This window comes from Rhincodon typus, chromosome 45 (assembly GCF_021869965.1).
Source record: "Rhincodon typus isolate 14 chromosome 45, sRhiTyp1.1, whole genome shotgun sequence".
Taxonomy (NCBI): Eukaryota; Metazoa; Chordata; class Chondrichthyes; order Orectolobiformes; family Rhincodontidae; genus Rhincodon; species Rhincodon typus.
The window spans coordinates 5,217,148-5,238,117 of NC_063376.1; the positions used below are offsets into that span (position 1 = coordinate 5,217,148).

The window sequence follows — 20,970 nt, forward strand, 5'->3', positions numbered from 1 at the left end:
GTTAAAATTGGATCAGAGATAGTAGGAACTGCAGATGCTGGAGAATCCGAGACAACAAGGTGCAGGGCTGGATGAACACAGCAGCCAAGCAGCATCTGGTAAATCTTCATTGCACAGTTTTGCCACTCGTTTGAAGACTAGTTCTGACCTATAGTAAATGTGCTATTTTTGAGTTTATTGGAAAGGTCTGGTGAAAGTCTCTGTTATTCTAGTTAACAGCAATAAAGGCAAAAAAAAATTGACCATTCGGGTAACTGAATAAAACATTTGCACTCTTGGTATGGCACATGGAGAAGTGGGTTCAATTTCTAGTGTGGTCCTCCCTCCAGCGTCATAAGACTACCAAGAGGGAATCATCTACTTTGCCCTTGTTTGATTGGCCAGTACGGAGAGATCCTTGCAGGCCACTGGTCTCCCAACTTTCATTGAGCCCCAGTAATGTCAACCCAGCCAAGTGAAGTCCAGGGCATCAATGGGCAGTGCAGGTGGACCACCAGCTCCCTGCCCTTAACTCAAAGGGCAGCGCTCCTCCCAGTTATTGCCCCTCGCAGGAAATAGATCGATCTGCCAGATGGAAATTAAGACTCGTTCCTCCCTGAACTGTAGTCCCATTTGAGTTAACAACATCCCTCATTACCACAGTGAAGCAACGAAACCTCTTCTGCTTGCTTGATTTTGATGGGCGACTTTCTTGAATCACTTTGGCCTGTCAAGGATAAAAGACTAGTGAGGAATTTTAAGAAAAAAATCTCCCGCTCTCCCTTATATTGTTTGCCCTTTGTTCCTTTCTGTCTCTTGTCAGATGGCCCAGCTTAGAGGGAGATTGGGACAATTATTTCCATCGCCGAGGTGTGAGAAACCTCCAGGTGAGGGCCTGTTCTGGGCAGACTCAGCCTCCGGGTTCCCTTTTCACATCCCTTAAAGGGTTGCCCATCCTGGTAACTCAATGAAAGCCAATGTACAGAAGACCTGTGCTCTATCTCACTGAGCCCTCGGGAGCAGGGTTAGGCGCAACAACAGCCCCAGGAGGCCACTCCCTTCAAAGTCCCATTACCCTTTGAGGAGGCTCAGCAGAGATGGCATTTGAAGTTGCCGCTTGAATGGGTGTAGGGAAAGCCCCCAGTGTCATACCTCTTCATTCTCGATGTTGATGTTGTCTTCTCGGTGGAACTGCTGGGTATCTGGAGGTTGAGCATCTGTAATAAAGATCCAACAAATGTGGGGTGGGTGGCCTTTGTAATAATTTAGTACTGTGTTCAATTCTGGTCAGCAAGCTTAAAGGGTTAATGAATGAGGACAGGTTACACAGGTTCCCTCAAGCATTGAAGATCACATGTGTCCAATTGAGGCATTTAGGGTGATTATTGAATTTGCTAGGATGGATGGAGAGAAATTACTTTCTCCCTTTGAAGCACTTCAGACTATGAGGCAACATCGAGACATTCTTAAGCCAAACCACCCAGGGATGATGTCAAAAAACAGTTCTTCATTCAGAAGGGAGTGGGAATTTAGAGCTTCTGCTAATCCTCATGTGTGTGGATGTTGGAGGGTCAACTGAAAATGTCAAAATGGAGATGCTTATCAGGAGAGCTGGTTCAGAAATGATGGGCTGAATAGCCTGCTTCTGTGAGATTGATAGGATGTAGTTGGGTAAAAGGGATATTAAGTGTTACAGAAGTGAGGCGGATACATGGAGCTAAAATACCGATCAGCCCTGGGACAACTGAATGATAGAGCAGGCTGGAATGTCCTCCTGCTGTCCTGGCATTCTCACTGAGAACATGAGTAATCGCAGACAACAAGGTGCAGGGCTGGATGAACACAGCAGGCCAAGCAGCATCATAGGAGCAGAGAGGCTGACGTTTCGGGCCGAGACCCTTCATCAGAAAAGGGGGAGGGGAAGGGGGTTTTGAAATAAATAGGGATAGAGTGGGAGGCGGATAGAAGAGGGATAGAGGAGAGGATAGGTGGAGAGGAAACAAATAGGTCGAAGAGGCGGGGATGGAGCCAGTAAAGGTGAGTGTAGGTAGGGAGTTAGGAAGGGGATAGGTCAGTCCAGGGAGGACGGACAGGTCAAGGGGGCGGGATGAGGTTGGTCGGTAGGAGATGGAGGTGCGGCTTGAGGTGGGAGGAGGGGATAGGTGGGAGGAAGAACAGGTTAGGGAGGCAGGGACGAGCTGGACTGGTTTTGGGATGCGGTAGGGGGAGGGGAGATTTTGAAACTTGTGAAATCCACATTGATACCATTGGGCTGCAGGGTTCCCAAGCGGAATATGAGTTGCTGTTCCTGCAACCTTCGGGTGGCATCGTTGTGGCACTGCAGGAGGCCCAGGACGGACATGTCGTCTGAGGAATGGGAGGGGGAGTTGAAATGGTTCGCGACTGGGAGGTGCAGTTGTTTATTGCGAACCGAGCGTAGGTGTTCTGCAAAGCGGTCCCCGAGTCTCCGCTTGGTTTCCCCGATGTAGAGGAATCCACACCGGGTACAGCGGATGCAGTATACCACATTGGCAGATGTGCAGGTGAACATCTGCTTGATGTGGAAAGTCTTCTTGGGGCCTGGGATGGGGGTGAGGGAGGAGGTATGGGGACAGGTGTAGCACTTCCTGCGGTTGCAGGGAAAAGTGCCGGGTGTGGTGGAGCTGGAGGGGAGTGTGGAGCGGACAAGGGAGTCACGGAGAGAGTTGTCCCTCCGGAAAGCAGATAAGGGTGGGGAGGGAAAGATGTCTTTGGTGGTGGGGTCGGATTGCAGATGGCGGAAGTGTCGGAGGATGATGCGTTGGATCCGGAGGTTGGTGGGGTGGTACGTGAGGACGAGGGGGATTCTTTTTTGGTTTTTATTGCGTGGACGGGGTGTGAGGGATGAGGTGCGGGAGATGTGGGAGACACGGTTGAGGGCGTTCTCGACCACCGAGGAGGGGAAGTTACGGTCCTTGAAAAACGAGGACAACTGAGATGTACGGGAGTGGAATGCCTCATCCTGGGAGCAGATGCAGCGGAGGCGAAGGAATTGGGAATAGGGGATAGCATTTTTGCAGGAAGGTGGGTGGGAGGAGGAGTATTCTAGGTAGCTGTGGGAGTCGGTGGGCTTGAAATGAATATCGGTTTCTAGGTGGTTGCCCGATATGGAGACAGAGAGGTCCAGGAAGGGGAGAGAGGTGTTAGAGATGGTCCAGGTAAAATTAAGGTTGGGGTGGAAGGTGTTAGTGAAGTGTATGAACTGTTCGAGCTCCTCGTGGGAGCACGAGGCGGCGCCGATACAGTCATCAATGTAATGGAGGAAGAGGTGGGGTTTAGGGCCGGTGTAGGTACAGAAGAGGGATTGTTCCACGTAACCTACAAAGAGGCAGGCGTAGCTTGGGCCCATGCGGGTACCCATGGCTACCCCCTTTGTCTGTAACAACTGCACCTCCCAGTCGCGAACCATTTCAACTCCCCCTCCCATTCCTCAGACGACATGTCCATCCTGGGCCTCCTGCAGTGCCACAACGATGCCACCCGAAGGTTGCAGGAACAGCAACTCATATTCCGCTTGGGAACCCTGCAGCCCAATGGTATCAATGTGGATTTCACAAGTTTCAAAATCTCCCCTCCCCCTACCGCATCCCAAAACCAGTCCAGCTCGTCCCTGCCTCCCTAACCTGTTCTTCCTCCCACCTATCCCCTCCTCCCACCTCAAGCCGCACCTCCATCTCCTACCGACCAACCTCATCCTGCCCCCTTGACCTGTCCGTCCTCCCTGGACTGACCTATCCCCTTCCTAACTCCCTACCTACACTCACCTTTATGGCTCCATCCCCGCCTCTTCGACCTGTTTGTTTCCTCTCCACCTATCCTCTCCTCTATCCCTCTTCTATCCGCCTCCCACTCTCTCCCTATTTATTTCAAAACCCCCTTCCCCTCCCCCTTTTCTGATGAAGGGTCTCGGCCCGAAACGTCAGCCTCTCTGCTCCTATGATGCTGCTTGGCCTGCTGTGTTCATCCAGCCCTGCACCTTGTTGTCTCGAATTCTCCAGCATCTGCAGTTCCTACTATCTATGAGTAATCGCAGCTGTTTTCCTTCTGGAGAGTTTACCCAGTGGGTTTCTATACAGGCGTTGGTGAGCGACCCTAATAGTGCTGGCTCAATTCCTATGCCAGCAAGAAGACCTCACCTTCTTAACTTTGCCCCCTACCTGAGGTGTGGTGACCTTTAGGTTAAAACCCCACCAGTCATTCCTCTCTCTAATGAGAGAGCATTTCTGTGGTCCTGTAGGACAACAGTGACTTTACTTTAACATGGACCCCTAGAGAACCATAGAACCCTTCGGCCCAACAAGTCCACACCAACCCTCAGAGCATCCCACCCAGACCCATCCCCCTATAACCCACCTAATCTACACATCCCTGAACACTACAGGCAATTTAGCACAGCCAATCCACCTAGCCTGCACATCTTTGGACTGTGAGAGGAAACACACACAGACACAGGGAGAATGTGCAAACTCCACACAGACAGTCACCCAAGGGTGGAATTGAACCCAGGTCCATGGCATTGTGAGGTAGCAGTGCTAACCACTGAGCCACCATGCCACCCCAAAGAGACTTGGCTCTACATTGCTTGGACTTTGAATATATAATGATAATCAAAGGCTTTTGGAATACTGTGTTCAATTCTGGTCTCCCTGCTATAGGAAAGATGTTGTGAAACTTGAAAGGATTCAAGAAAAGATTTACAAGGATGTTGCTGGGAGAAGCTAAATAGGCTGGGGCTATTTTTCCTGGAGTGTTGGAGGCAGAGGGATGACTTCATAAAATCATGAGGGGCATGGATAGGGTGAATAGCCAAGGTCTTTTCCCCAGGGTAGTGGAGTCCAAAACTAGATGGCATAGGTTTAAAGTGAGAGGGTAAAGATATAAAAGGAATCTAAAGGGCAACATTTTTACACAGAAGGTGATACGTGTATGGAACGAGCTGCCAGAGGAAGAGGTAGAGTCTGGTACAATTACAATTTAAAAGGCATCTGGATGGGTACATGAATAATAAGGGTTTAGAGGGAAATGGGCCAAATGCTGGCAAATGGGACTAGATTAATTTAGGATATCTGGTTGGCACGGACGAATTGGACCAAAGGGTCTTTTTCCGCGTTGTATGACTCTATGACTTCAAAGAGACATAAATGGGTCGGTCGAATGGGTGGAGATGTGGTAGATGTAATTTAGTGCAGAGAAGTTTAATTCTTCCCATCATTTGAATGACAAAATAAACTAAAGGGGTACAACTCTGAAGCGGGTGCAGGAGCAGAGGGATCTGCATTTGTATATACATAAATCATTGAAGGTGCCAGGAAAGGTAGAGAGCACAGTTAGTAAAGCATACAGTATCCCAGGCTTTATTAATAGAGATATAGACCTCACAAGCAAGGAGGTTCTGTTGAACTGGTATAAGACACTAGTCCAGCTGGGGTATTGTGTCCAGTTTTGGGCATCTTACTTCAGCAGAAACGCAAAGCAATTAGAGAGAGCATAGAAAATATTGACAAGAATTATTCCAGGGATGAGGAATTTCTTTCACGTAAATAGATTGGAGAAGTTGGGTCAGTTTTCTTTGGAGATGAGAAGGCTGAGGGGGGATTGATTCAAGGTGTTCAAAATCACGCAGGGTGTGGACAGGGTAAAACTGTTCCCATTGGTGGGAGGATCAAGAATGAGAAAGAACCACTTTAGGGTCATTGGCAACAGAAGCAATGGCGATAGGAGGAGAAACCTTTTCACACAGCAGGTGGTTAGGGCCTGGAATGTGCTGCCTGAGAGCGTGATGGAGGCAGGTTCAGTCGAAGGGGAAGGCAGGGGATGGGCATTCGGTAAAGTGCTCATTTGGAGAGCTGTCACTACCACGATGCCCCAAACGGATCCTTTCTGTGTTGTAAGCATTCTGTACATTTGAATGCATGCTTTCAATCACCAGTGCCTTGATATGTTGGTTGGTGTGTTGGTTTCACGTCCTGAGCCTGATGCATGTGGACAGGGTCAGTGGGGATTTGCTGGGGGGAAGAAAATCCAGGGACCGTCAGGGGTGCATGACAGCAAAGGTGGAGGACAGAATTAGAATCATGAGGATCTGGGAGGTGGAGAGCAGAATCAGAGAATTGTTACAGTCATTTGCACATCAAAGCTTTCAAGGGGGTGGGCTGGGAGGTAACTGACGATAGCATGAGAGGTCGGAAGAGCATGGGAAAGGAAAGGAGGGTCCAGGATAGGAATTTAGAGAGTCCCAAACCTCACCATTCGAGTCTTCAAAATAAGAGATTATCCACAAGCAGACAGATTCGTGGAGGGAAAAGGAGGTTTTGTTTAGCATCTGGCTCTCTGCCCAACCCTAAATGAGGATTATGTTTCAGTCAGATTCAGCAGACATGGAAATGAAAAGTGGAGAAGATTAATTTCCACAGTCTCACAAAGTCAGGGTGTCGAGACCACCAGTGTAAGAGGAAGAGAGTCATAAATTAGAAGGAGCTTTCTGCATCGAGGGTTGTTAAGATGTTTGATCAGCAACATTGAGGGAGGGATAGTGGAGATAGCAAGAACTGCAGATGCTGGAGTCAGAATCAATACAGGTTGGAGTTGGAGCAACACAGCAGGTCAGGCAGCATAAAAGGAGCAGGAAAGCTGATATTTCAGGTCGGGACCCTTCATTAGGACTGGGGAGGGGGAAGGGAAATAGAAATAAATAGAGAGAGGGGGTGGACCTGGGGGAAGGTAGGTGGATGCAGGTAGCACGTAATGGGGATAGGTCAGTGGGAGGGATGGGGTAGATAGGTGGGAGAGAAGATGGACAGGTAGTGTCAGGTCAAGGAGGCGGGCATGAGAGGGAGGGTTGGACATGGGATGAGGCTGGGGGTGGGGAGATTTTGAAACTGGTGAATTCTATGTTGAGGATGTGCAGGATACAACTACCTTTTAACAATATTTGAAAAAAAAAATGCAAAGGATGCAGGGAACAGGCAAGTGAATGTGACTAAAATGAGAGCAGTTTCCAAAAACTTCCACAGGTAAAACATGTAAGTCATCAGGTACAACTAAATGGCAACGGTCTTATATAGATTCAATACGTTCCTTGTATTCATTCATGGGGTAGATGTTGATGGTAAGCTTGATATTTATTGCCCATCACCAATTGCCCTGGAGAAGGTAGTGGTGAACTGGTTTCTTGCCAGACCATTTTAGAGTCAGCCACATCTGGATTCTGGAGCGACATTTAGGCCAGACTAAGTAAGGATGATAGATTGCCTTCCTTAAAAGTCATTAGTAAACCAGATAGAAGCATAGAATCCCTACAGTGCGGAAGCAGTTCATTTGGCCCATCGAGCCCACACCAACCCTCCAAAGCACATCCCACCCAGACCCATACCCCTACCCTATCCCTGTAACCCTGCATTTCCCAAGGCTAATGCACCCAGCCTGCACATCCCTGAACACTGTGGGACAGTTTAGCATGGCCAATCCACCCTAGCCTGCACATCCCTGAACACTGTGGGACAGTTTAGCACGGCCAATCCACCCTAACCTGCACATCTTTGGACTGTGAGAAGAAACCAGAGCACCTGGAAGAAACCCAGGCAGACATGGGGACAATGTGCAAACTCCACATAGACAGTTGCCCAAGGTTGGAATCAAACTGGGGTTCCTGGTGGATCGAGGCAGCAGGGATAACCATTGAGCCCACATGCGACCCTAAGTAAGCTTTTAATAATAAACAGTAGGAGCAATGGTCCACATTAACTTAGACTAGTTTTCAATTGCAGCTTTTATTAAATGAAATAAACTCATCCAGCAATTGTGGTAGGGTTCAAACCCCCAACTGCAGGCTATTAGCTCAGGCCTCTGAATTAGAAGTCAAGTAACATAGCCACTATACTATCATGCCTTGGACAGATACACTCACAAGCACACAAAGGAGTACAGACACATCTACACATGCACAGAATGTAAAGTAAAAATTGTATATATAATACAGGTACAAACGCAAAATTACGTGGGGACCCAAGTCTGTGGACACAACTGCACAAGTACGCACCCAGGAAAGAATACAGATATATTCATAGATATGTATGTACATATAAATACAGATGTACATTACTCACCTTCACAGCCAATTCTGTCAGAACATGAGTTATTCTGAATTAAATAAAACATTAGCAGAAATGTTAGCTGATTTTGATACATCTTTGTGACTGACAGAAATTCTCTTATGAAACACACAGGTATAATTGCAGATAGTTTACTTGTGACTGTGAAGTCCCTAGCCCCTTATGAACAATAAAGTAATTTGTCAATCCACGCCCTTCAAATCAAAATTTGTTCAACCTCATAAGTTTACTTTTTTTTAATCAAAAACACCCAACCCTGACAAAATAGACACTATTGAATTACAGTGAGGATAGTCAATAAAACCCTTTGTCAGGGTTTTAACCCAGTGATACTCAACCAACAACAATATATTTCTAAGTCATGATGGTGAGTGGATTAGAGGGGAACTTGCAGGGGCTGGTATTACATGTATCTGCTGTCCTTGCCCTTCTAGATGGTAGTGGTCATGGGTTTGGAAAGTGCGGTCTAGAGAGCTCTGGCAAATTGCTGCAGTGCTTCTCACAGATCATACACACTGCTGCTGCTGAGCTTTGGCAGCAGAGGGAAGGTGGTGGATGTGGTGCCAATCAAGCGGGGGCTGCTTTGTCCTCGATGGCGTCGAGCTTCTTGAGTGTTGTTGGAGCTGCACCCATCCAGGCAAGTGGGGAGTATTCCATCACACTCCTGACTTGTGCCTTGTCAAAGGTGAACCTCCTTTGGGGAGTCAGGAGGTGAGGTAATGATGGGAACTCTTGCCAAGTTTTGCAAATCTACCTAACCCTTCAGACAATTCAGACAATGCCAACATTATACCTTGGTTGGGTATTGTTGGTTGGGGAGCTCATTAACACATACTAGAGGTGGGGAGGGGATAGAGGCTTCCATAATGTTATTCCTGTCATCTACTGTTCTTTGGATTTAGACAAACGGGTTGAATCCCTAATGGAAGAGCACATACTCTCCGAAACAAGCCAACTGGCATTTTACCATGTGCACAGCCTTCAATACTTTGTCCAGGAGGCCTCTTTTTTGACACAAAGCGGAGGCTGCAAACAGAGTGGGCTCTGCATGGTCAATTGTCAGCTTTGGTTGTTCCTTTCATTTTTGGAAAATGACAAGACTGTCTCTCTCCAATATATGTCCCCCAACCCACCACCAGCACCATCACCAACTCCACCGCCACCTGCCTCAATTACTCACCTCCTGACCTGAGTAAAGTCCTGTTGGCTGCCTGGATTGTTCTAGAATGTATCTTAGCCTTCTCTCTGGGCTAAGTTGCTCTCCCAGGAGCCTGGCGAGATTTTTACGCTTAATGGAACCCAGCAAAACCTTGGACTCTGGAATAAATTAAAAGGAAATTTTATTTTACCACCTTTACAATCTTGTGCTAATCACAGATCCATCCCCTCCCTGACCATTTAGAGTCATAAAGTTGTACAGCATGGAAACAGACCCTTCGGACCAACTCATCCATGCCGACCAGATATTCTACATTAATCTAGTCCCCTTTGCTAGCATTTGGTCCATATCCCTCTAAACCCTTCCTGTTCATATACCCACCCAGATGCCTTATAAATGTTGCAATTGTACCAGCCTCCACCACTTCCTCTAGCAGCTCATTTCATACATGCACCATCCTCTGTGTGAAAAAGTTGCCCCTTAGGTCATTTTTGAATCTTTCCCCTCTCACTTTAAACCTACTCCCTGTAGTTTTGGGCTCCCCTACCCTGGGAAAAAGACATTGACTGCTCACCCTATTTAAGCCCCTCATGATTTTATACACCCTTGTAAGGTCCACCCTCAGCCTCCAATGCTCCAGGGAAAATAGCCCCAGTCTATTCAGCTTCTCCCTATAGCTCAAACTCTGCAACCCTGGCACATCCTTGTCAATCTTTTCTGCATCCTTTCAAGTTTAACATATCTTTCCTATAGCAAGGAGACCAGAATTGAACACAGTATTCTAAAAGTGACCTAACCAATGTCCTGTACAGCTGCAACATGACCTCCCAACTCCTATACTCAATGCATTTCGTCTTTAAAAATTTGGTCAGGGTCTCACACTCACACCACATAGTGTTTGCCCTGAACAGGTTAGTGCCTGCTGGGGTAGGATTCCTCCAAAATGGCAGCCCTTGTCAATCTTGCCCTTGCTGGAAAAAGATTAAATTATCCCCTCAATGCTGCGGGATGTCTGAGGCATCAGGGCTGGCCATCTTCCGCTAATGTAGAATGTCCTTGGGAATAGCTACATCACACAGAATTATATATGTAAGACAGATGGCATAAAACAGGCCATTCAGCCCATGTCAGTGTAACTGCTCCACTTGAGCTTCCACCCATTTTTCCTTCTATCAATCCATCCCTCGTCTATTCCCTCCTCCCTCACAATCCTAGTTGGTTTCATCTTAAATGCATCAATGGTGTTCATTTCAACCACTCCATGGTGGGAGTGAGTTTCACATTCCTACCACACTTTGGATGCTGAAGTTTCTTCTGAACACCTGAATGGATATCTTGGATGTTATCTTGTACTGACTGACCCTGGTTCTGCTCTTTCCCACAACAGGAAACATTCTTTCTGTCTCTACTTAAGACTTTTCAAAGACCTCTTCTAGAGGACGTCTCTGAAGTGCATAGATGCCCAGCCTGTTTATTCTTTTCTGATATGAATACACACGTACTTCTGGTATTATCCTGTGTAAGTTCCCGCTACACCCCTCTAGTGCCTTTCTATCCTTTAGATAAATATGGTCACTAAATTGTGTGTAGGTCCTCAGACTGAGCGCTAAGGACTGATGTCCAGCCTTCTGCAGAAACATTCAACCAAAAGCTCAAATAAAGATAATGGATGTACAGCCAGATTATCCAGCATCGTCACTATTAATTGACATTCTTTTCACATGGGGAGTAAAAAAATGTAAGAAGGTAGGAGGAGGCCATATTTCCCCTCAGCCACAAACAAAAACAGAAATTGCTGGAAAAGTTCAGCAGTTCTGGCAGCATCTGTGGAGAGAAATGAAAGTTAACGCTTCAGATCGAATGATCCTTCCTCAGAACTGATGGTAGGTAGGAAAATGTTGATTTTTATGGAGAAGATAGGATGGGGGGTAGAGGGTAAGGAGTAAACAATAGGGGGGGATAGAGTCCAAAGAGAGAGAAGAACAGTTGGACAAACAAAGGAGTGGATAATGATCTGGCTAGGAGGGTGAATAGCTATTAATGGGGACTGTTAGTGGTGAACAATGGGTTGTGTGTAATAGCAGACTATATGATAACAAGACTGATGAAGGGTCTAGGCCCAAAACGTCAGCCTTACTGATCCTATGATGCTGCTTGGCCTGCTGTGTTCATCCAGCTCTACACCTTGTTGTCTCTGACAACAAGACCTGGTGGGTGGGATTGGGGTAAGGACATGGAAGAGCTCAAGCCCTAAAGTTGGTGAACTTGATATTGAGTCCAGAAGGCTGCAGAGACCCCAAGCAGAAAACAAGGTGCTGTTCTTCCAGCTTGTGCTTAGCCAGAGATGTTGGCCAGGGAACAGGGTGGTGTGTTGAAGTGGCAGGCAACTGGAAGCTCAGGGTCTTTTTTGTGGACACCTTTTACCTCAACCTGTTTGACCGTTCAATCAGCTTGTTGTTTAATTCCATTTTCCCTCCTTGGCTCCATAGTAGGAAGAGATGGTCCCTTAGTGGGAGTGTCACTGGACTAGCCAGAGGCCTGGGCTAATGCTCTGGGTTCAAATCCCAGCTGGTGGAATCGAATGTCAATAAATCTGGAAGTCTCAATAATGGCAACTGTGATGACAATAATTACTTGTAAGAACCTACCCAGTTCATTCAAGTTCTTCAGGAGAAACCTTACCCGGTCTGGCCTACATGTGACACCACACCCACTTGCAATGGGATTGACTCTTAATTGCCTTCTGAAGTGGCTGAGCCACTCAGACCAAGAGGCAATTAGGGATGAGCAACAATCCTGGCCTTGCCAGTAATGCCCACACTCCATGAAAGAGTAAAGAATCACAATTAAAATTGATCAGAATCAAATTTGAAATTTTTAATGCATATATGTAGAATCTGAGATAGTAGGAACTGCCAATGCAGGAGAATCTGAGATAACAAGGTGTAGAGCTGGATGAACACAGCAGGCCAAGCAGCATCAGAGGAGCAGGAAAGCTGATGTTTCGGGTCTGGACCCCTCTTCAGAAATGGCATATAGAATTTGCCTTGTTCTGATAGTGAGATCTTCACTGTTGACAGTGAAGATCTTCAATTGACACAGAATTGTTTGATGTCTACATGGCTATGGACTTTCTACTGTGAGAGCTCCTCATTTGACACATGGAAAAGTACAGAGGTACCTGTTGAGTCAACAAGAGGGAATTGTTTCAGCTCTGTGTTCTTCAGCAGGTTTCGGATGTCTTTGTATGTCAGGTCCTTTGCCAGATATTTGAGGTCTGTCACCATAAAGTCTTCTGCATAGATATCATGAGCCCTGAAATAAGATCCCACGTGTTCAAGGTGCTCAATCCTGTAAAAGTCTAGTCATCAACAAGCTGTTCCCTGGCTTCTCATTTCTTTACTCCGTCTCCATCACTCCTGCAGAGTCCCATGGGACTTCAGTACTGCGGATAACTGTTGACCTGGACTGGTCAGCAGGGTCCAGCTATTTGCCAGCAAGGTGCATCACAGCCAAGTCGTAAGCTGTCCTCACCAATTATCTACAGACGAGTGCAGGCACCATGTGTGTGTGGATGCACACTCACGTAAACACAAACAATTGTGAATGAAGCTGAGTACTGGGCAATCATGCAATCATACAATCATGGAATAATAGAATCCCTACAGTGCAGAAAGAGGCCATTCAGCCCACCCAGCCTCTGAAGTGCATCCCACCCAGACCCAGCCTCCTGCCCTATCCCAATCATCAACAAATAGTTCCCAATGATGCAGGGAAGGTGATTGATGAATACGGTTAGACTTCAGACACTATTCTGAAGAATGTGTGAAGTGATATCTTGAGATGACTGGGCTCCAACAGCACCCCACAACTCAGCTTCCCTCTTGCCAGATCCGACCCTAGTCAGTGCAAAATTCGCCCCGCCCTTACCAATCCCAGGGGCTGAATCCTCACCTCCTCCCATCCTCCGTAAGACTTGCAGTGCTTTTCCCAAATCCCAGAGTGCTTTACAACCAAGGATGGGCTTTGGAGGTGTCATCATTGCGGTAAAGCAGGAAACAACAACAGCCAATGTGTGCACAGGAGGATCCCAAGCCAGCAATTTGATCACGACCAGACCATCTGAAATTTGAGGCTTTTTGGCTGACCCAGAGAGTGTGACCCACCAAGACCAGACTGCTGCGTGACACAGGACCAGGCATGTCGATTGTTTCTCTCACCCGCTCTTCCCTACCGTCAGCTTGGGCAGGTAGGGGAGCTTCTTCACGATGACAATCCCATCGAAGAAAGACGGCTGGGACCGCTGGCTGATCACGTTGGCGACCAGCACGGCGATGAGAACTGGCAGGATGTGGGACATCTGCCCCGTCAGCTCAAAAACCAGCACAGCGGTGGAGATGGTGTGGGTGACTGCCCCAGAATAGGCTGCAGCCCCTACAGAGAGGGAGAGAGAGAGAGAGAAAACACACACGGTAAGACAGAGGAAACTATCTGGGCTCTGTCCCTTCAGATGTTCTTTTATTCAAACGGAGGAAGCTTCAATCCCATTTGGGCATCTCTGAAAACATGCGGTTGATACAAAAACAGAAGTTGCTGGGAAAACTCAGCAGGTCTGGCAGCGTTTGTCCAGTGAACCTTTTTTCAGAATACCCGAAACATTAACTCTGCTTTCTCTCCACAAACTCTGCCAGACCTGCTGCGTTTTCCCAGCAATTTGTTTTCATTCTACTTTCCAGCATCCACAGTTCTTTGTTTTTTTTTGACACGTTGTTAACATTTTCCATCTTTTAGTCATCAGGACAGATGCAAGAATGTCAAATTTCAAAGGGAGCAACAATTTATACTACATGAGAAAAGGTTGCTGATTGGTTGGCAAGTCAACTCCGATTGGCTGAGGCACTTGAGGGAGGAACTACAGCCCCGACACTTCTGTTTAATTCAAAAATAATGCAATGCCTGAAAATGTTCCTTCTGCCTGCAGAGGACAGGTACCTTTGTATGAATATACATAGATCATAGAAATCTCAAATGAGCCATTTTTCTAGCCTGACTCATTTTCTGTTGACAGAAGCTAATATACACCAAAGGTGGTTTTATTAATACTATAGTCAAAGATGTGTTAGCACTGATGCTGCAAACCTGGAGGTTACAATGCTATATATAAGGAGAAAAGGTTCTGCAGGATCTATTATTGTCTGAAATTAAAGGCAGTTGCATCTTGGGAATTCTGGCTCTGAGGGAATGCTTGGAATACTTGGAATCTGGCAAATGACATTGTTCACTTTTCCATCTGGGATTTTGGTTTAATGGGATAGTTATTCCTTTTGTCAGCTGGGACTGTTGGACCATGTGTTTTTGGGGGAAAATCTCTATTTTATGTTGAGGCAATAATCCTTTAAAACTAAATTTCTCTGAAAGGCGATTACTTGAAATAAATGTAGCTTGCTTCCAGTAATTGAGCATGTGTCCAAGCTGCCTGGGAGATAATGGCAATGTAATATGGAGAACAGAAAGTTGATTATAAGGAAGGAGTACATTCCTGGATGTAGTTCCCTTTCTAACAGTTTAGTCTTAGAGTCATAGAATCATAGAGATGTATAGCACAGAAACAGAACGTTCCACCCAACTTGTTCATCCCATTTGCCAGCATTTGGCCCATATCCTTCTAAACACTTCCTATTCATATACCCATCCAGATGCCTTTCAAACGTTGTAATTGTACCAGGCTCCACCACTTCCTCTGGCAGCTCGTTCCATACACTCACCACCTTCTGCGTGAAAAAGTTGCCCCTTAGGTCCCTTTTAAATCTTTCACTTCTCACCTTAAGCCTATGCCCTCTGGTTTTGGACTACTGTACGCTGGGAAGAAGACCCTGCCTATTTACCCTATCCATGCCCCTCATGATTTTATAAACTTCTACAGGGTCATCCCTCAGCCTGTGACGCTCCAGGGAAAATAGCCCCGTCTATTCAGCCTCAGCATCTGGTAGCGATTAGTGAAACTGTGGGAACAAAAGCAAAAGGAAGAAATACAATGACAAATTAAAAAGCAGAACAGGTACAAGATTTGAGAGCGCCAAGATAGAGATTGCTATCAAAGACCATGAGAAATTAAGATGGTTATAACATCCAATGTTGTAAAGCATGGTACCTGAAGAAGTCAACACCTCTGGCACTTCTCCAGAATCCAACAATTTTTGGAAAATTACAACAAATGCTTCCACTATATCTGTAGCTATTTCTTTTAGCATCTTTTACAGACAAGCTATCAGGGCCAGGGGACTCATCTGCCTTCGGCCCCGTTAATGTGGAAAGGCTGCTAACATCATCAATGACCCATTGCACCCTGGTAATGATCTCCTACAATGTCTTCCATCAGGCAGGAGATACAGAAACCTGAACACACGCACCAGCAGGTTCAGGAACAGCTGCTTCCTGGACGGTATCAGACTGATGAATGGATTCTCTAGCCTCAAATAATGCTGATCTTGCTAACGTGGATCTCGCCTACAGCGCACCCTGTGCAATGTAATCTGCATGCCTCTGTCTAAGTCTTTTTGATCTGTACATTCTTTGCTTACTATGACCTGCCTGTACTGTTCACAAACAAAGCTTCTCATTGTATTTTGGTACACATGACAACAAATAACCAATCAATCAATTAATCAAATGATGGTACTTAATTCTTCCCCATATTCTTTAGCATTAATAGAAGTTCAAAGTGTCTTCCACCATAAAGACTGATGCAAAATATCTATTTAACTCCTCTGCGTTGTTCCCCAAAACTACCTCCCAGGTTCATTTGTTAAGGTGCCTATATTCTCTTTGACCTTCCTCTTCATATTATTAAGGAAGTTCTTCTTGTCAGTTTTTATATTTCTTGCTTGTTTTCCTTGCCGTTTATTTTCTGTGCCTTTACTCTCTTTTTAGTCCACTATTGCTTGATTTGGGAGTTATCCAAGGGTTCAGGGCTACCACTGACTTAGTAGAATCTCTACATTGTGGAAATAGGCCATTTGGCCCAACAAGTCCACACCAACCCTTAGAAGAGCATCCCACCCAGATCCATCCCTGTAACCCTGCATTTCCCATGGCTAATGCACCTAACCTACACATCCCTGGGCACTATGGGCAATTTAGAATGGCCAACCACCTAACATGCACATCTTTGGACTGTGAGAGAAACTGGAGGAAACCCACGCGTGGAGAATGTGCAAACTCCACACAGACAGTTGCCCAAAGGTGGAATTGAACTCGGGACCCCTGCTGCTGTGAGGCAGCAGTGCTAACCACTGAGCCACACTATTTCTTTCAACTTTGTACTCTTAGAACAAGCTGGATGCCAGGAACATCTCTTTTCAGCAGAATTTGGTTGAAATTCTGAACGAAGGTTGAAAGGTTTAAAAAGAAGCCTGGACAAATGTAACAGTGAGTTGGATTCTGGAATAACCAAGCTCTGAGAAAGCGAGAGAGAGGAAATTCTAGATGCAAGATTTAACTGTTAAAATATTGGGACCAGGAGAGTTCTGATCCAGTTTGGCTGTGCTTATGATCTATACTCTTATATTGAACTGTAAGTCCAGACTGTGGGACAGTAGGAGGTCATCTGAAGGAACAGGTTTGCCAAAGTTATAGGTAATTAGTTCTACCCTCAATGCAGAAAATAATCAAGACGGTATCTGTAAGAGGTGCCTGAACTATAGTGCCACTTTAACCACCAAAGGCAAGTTGCTAACATTTTGGGGCTGTGGTAGGAGGGGTCAGGAAAGAGGGTCATGATCATGATTTTTATACGTCTCTCTGAGAGGGACTCCTGTTTAACATCCTGGCTGAAAGATGGTCCTCCGGCAGTGAAGCAATCCCTCAGTGCTGCACTGGAAGAGTCAGCCAGAATTGAATACGAATTGCATTATATTGCTTATTATAGTTACCATAATTATTGCATTAGTTATACATTGAGTAAATTCAAGACAAAATTTGATGGATTCCTAGTTGCTAATGATATCAAGGGAGATGGGGATAATGCAGGAAAGTGGTGACGAAGTAGATGATCAGCCATGATTTAGAATCACAGAGCAGACTTGAGGGGCTGAATGACCTGTTTTTGCACCTACATTTCTATGAATGATGTTCTCTAATCTCTTGATTGAAGTCCGAACCCACAACACTGCTTCCCACAGTGACCACACTTCACAAGGAAGCCACTTATTGTTGAATGCTTCTAAAGGTCCTGAGGGCTGAGGAAGTTTGTACTCTACATTCAATCAATGCTCTCAGGGATGGAAATGTTAGGATGAGGACACAGTAATTTACTGGCTCCAAGATATGTGGAGGATGGCAGTGTGAACTAGTCCACACATCATGGAAACACCACAGCAGTTAGTAACTTTGGCACCTGTTGTCAAAGGGAGTAAGAGAACATGGCTATTTGGGACTCTAAACAGTGGCAACAAAACAAGTGCAATGATATAAAACATACTGAGACATCACCACCAATGGGAACAGTGTGTACCAATAAGACACACGGCAGCAACCCAGCTAAAGATGCAGCAATTAAAGTAGGGGTCCTGAAAAACATTGGATTTCAGAAAGGTGTGGTACTGCATGAGATTGCAAAGAGGGGGTAAGGCCGTGAAACAATCTTTCAAACAAGGATGAGAGTTGCTTGACAAGAAGTCAATGGAGGTCAGTCAGAACATGGGTGAATGGGACTTGGTGCAATTCACGATACAGAAAGTGGAGATTTGGAGCAATTCCCGTGTAAGGAAAGGACTGAAGGAATTCAGTGAGACTAATAACCTGATTTCCTGTTTCAGAATTCCCTCATTATTTCCCTCATCACTGTCACAGTGAAAGTCACTAAGGCAGATTATAACTCCCAACTTTCGCCAAAAGAATGTACAAAATTAAATGTGCCCAGTCACCTGCCAACGCATAACCTGAAGGAGTAATTTTGATGTGAATTCCTTCTGAAATGATTCCTTCCGGAAAGATCTTGGCCATAATCTCCCCATACAGACGCCCAAGTCCTGCACCTGTGAAAAGAGTGAGAGTTTGAGAATTTTAATAGAAATCTGACCATTCAAACATTCCCAGGACAGGGACAGCACGGGGTTAGATACAGAGTAAAGCTCCCTCTACACTGTCCCCCCATCAAACACTCCCAGGACAGGGGCAGCACAGGATTAGATACAGAGTAAATCTCCCTCTACACTGTCCCCCATCAAACACTCCCAGGACAGGGACAGCACGGGGTTAGATACAGAGTAAAGCTTCCTCTACACTGCCCTCCATCAAACACTCTCTGGAAAGGTACATTATGGGATTCGATACAAAGTAAACCTCACTTTACACCGTCCCCCATCAAATAATGCCAGGACAGGGACAGCATGGGGTTAGATACAGAGGAATGTTCACTCTCCCAGTGGACATGTCACCCTGGGTGTTGCATGGGTTAGATACACAGTACAGTCCTGTCAATATTCTCATAAAGCAGTAGAAAACTTATCATATACATCAACACAGTGACAGTATTGCAGAAGGTGCAGATCCTCACTGAAACAGCTCACATGGGGAAACTATTGAAATGATGATCTGCAGTTACACTCAGTGGTAAAGGGTTTTTTTAAATAAATGTTCGATTTTGGAGTGCTTACCATAAACAAAAACTGGTAGAAAGTAACCGGCAGGAACAACCATTGTCGTGGCCAACAGCAGCATGAAGAACTAAGAAAAAGTGAAAGAAATATTAAGAACACAAAACTTTACCTTCCTCAGGAGGTGTCAGCCCTGGCTCCCTCACTTCCAACACAGTGGCCTCAAGTATCACTTCCAGATACACGCTACATCATCTTGGGTGATGCACTCCACTGAGTTAGTGCTACATCATCAGTGGTGCCTTTTGTTTTTGGGTGAGACCTTATTCATGCCCTCTCAGGCAGATGTAAAACAGCCCATAGAAATGCTACAGTAGCAGGCCATTCAACCTCTTGAGTGTACTCTGCTAAGATCATGACTGATCTGGTTGCAGCCTCAACTCCCTGCTCCTCTCTGACAATTCACACCCTTATCTATCATAAATCTAACCAGTTTATCTGGGGCAGCATGGTGGCTCAATGGTTAGCACTGCTGCCTCACAGTGCCATAGACCCAAGTTCAATTCCAGCCTTCAGTAACTGTGTGGAGGTTGCACATTCTCCCTGTGTTTGCATGGATTTCCTCTGTGTACTCCAGTTTCCTCCCACAGTCCAAAATGTGCAGCTAGGTGGATTGGCCAGGCTAAATTTCCCATGGTGCCCAGGGATGTGCAGGCTAGATGAGGTATCCATGGGAAATGCAGGGTTACAGGGTTAGGGGTGGGATGTTCTTCAGAGGGTCCATGTGGGCTGAATGGCCTGTAGGGATTCTACGTTATTCAAAATCCCAGCTTCTGCTGACTTTTGGGGAGAGAATTCTTCAGATAAAAGATCCTCCTGGTATCCAACCTTTCCAGGTTCACACAGCATCTTATATGTTTCAATAAGATCAGCTCTCATTCTTCTAAACTCCCATGGGTAAAGACCCAAACTGTTCAACCTTTCTTCATCAGACAGGCTCCGCATCTCAGGATTGAGTCAAGCCTCTCAGAACACTCTGGCTAACGTTTACCCCTCAGACAACAATTCCATTGGAAGTTATGCTGGATTTTATGCTAATTTGGAATCTAAGCATTGTACGTTTTGCAGAATCAGGTCATCTCCTGACACTTTTACAAATAGTGGGTAGGACCCAGATCCAAATGTCATTTAGCCATCGGATGAAAGATGCATTACATAAAACACATAGGTGGGAAATCTGAACTCAGAAGGGCCATTTAGTGCTGAATTCAAAGTACATCCATTTTTGCCCTTCCAAGGCCAGTAATCAACAGTGTGGGAGTCATGAGCAGTAATGAACACTAGTGATGGATGAATAAGGTCTGTTTAAGTTTTACAATCTAACAATTATTAAATGCCCGGCCCTATAAATACTGAAAAAGTGGCTGAAGCTGTAAGTTTATATTACCTGCTAGACTCCTTTGATTGGTGAATCATCTGGTATTTAGAAAAAAAATTCTATCTCCTCCTGCAGTTTCAATCGAGTCTTTTTTGATATTTTTCACGGGTTTATAGTTGACATCATTGTGAATGTTTGCCAGGATTTCAAAAAGCCACTTGCTCAGCTTTGTGAGGACGTGTGGGGTTGATATTATTTTGATTGATTATTTAAAGTGGCTATTAAAGGATTATCTGCCCCTGATGTGGTTACTGAACAGAATTTTGTTTTTATAACGCATTGAATATTTCATTGAAAATCTTTAAATGGGTTTTGTGAATGGGACATTCTTTTCAGTGTCAAACACATGTGAGAAATAGCTGTCTTAAACATAGAACATAGAAGAACATAGAACAGTACAGCACAGGACAGGTCCTTCAGCCCACGATGTTGTGCCAACCTATTATCCTACTCTAAGATCAAACTACCCTGCATACCAGAGATAGTAGGAACTGCAGATGCTGGAGAATCTGAGATAACAAGGTGTAGAGCTGGATGAACACAGCAGGCCAAGCAGCATCAGAGGAGCAGGAAGGCTGACGTTTTGGGCCTAGACCCTTCTTCAGGGAAAAATGTCTTTGGTGGTGGGGTCGGATTGCAGATGGCGGA

At 45.6% G+C, this 20,970-nt stretch overlaps 1 protein-coding gene across 1 annotated transcript in view; it reads right to left on the bottom strand.

Annotated features, from left to right (window-relative positions):
• The window catches only part of LOC109910529 (chloride channel protein ClC-Kb-like), a 69,007-nt gene that overhangs the window by 11,713 nt on the left and 36,324 nt on the right, over positions 1-20,970 (bottom strand). Inside the window, 8 exon segments of the mRNA XM_020509738.2 lie at positions 638-706; positions 1,132-1,196; positions 8,124-8,157; positions 9,310-9,446; positions 12,470-12,603; positions 13,509-13,722; positions 18,213-18,323; positions 18,945-19,014. Of these exon segments, the coding sequence (XP_020365327.2) occupies positions 638-706; positions 1,132-1,196; positions 8,124-8,157; positions 9,310-9,446; positions 12,470-12,603; positions 13,509-13,722; positions 18,213-18,323; positions 18,945-19,014 (834 nt within the window).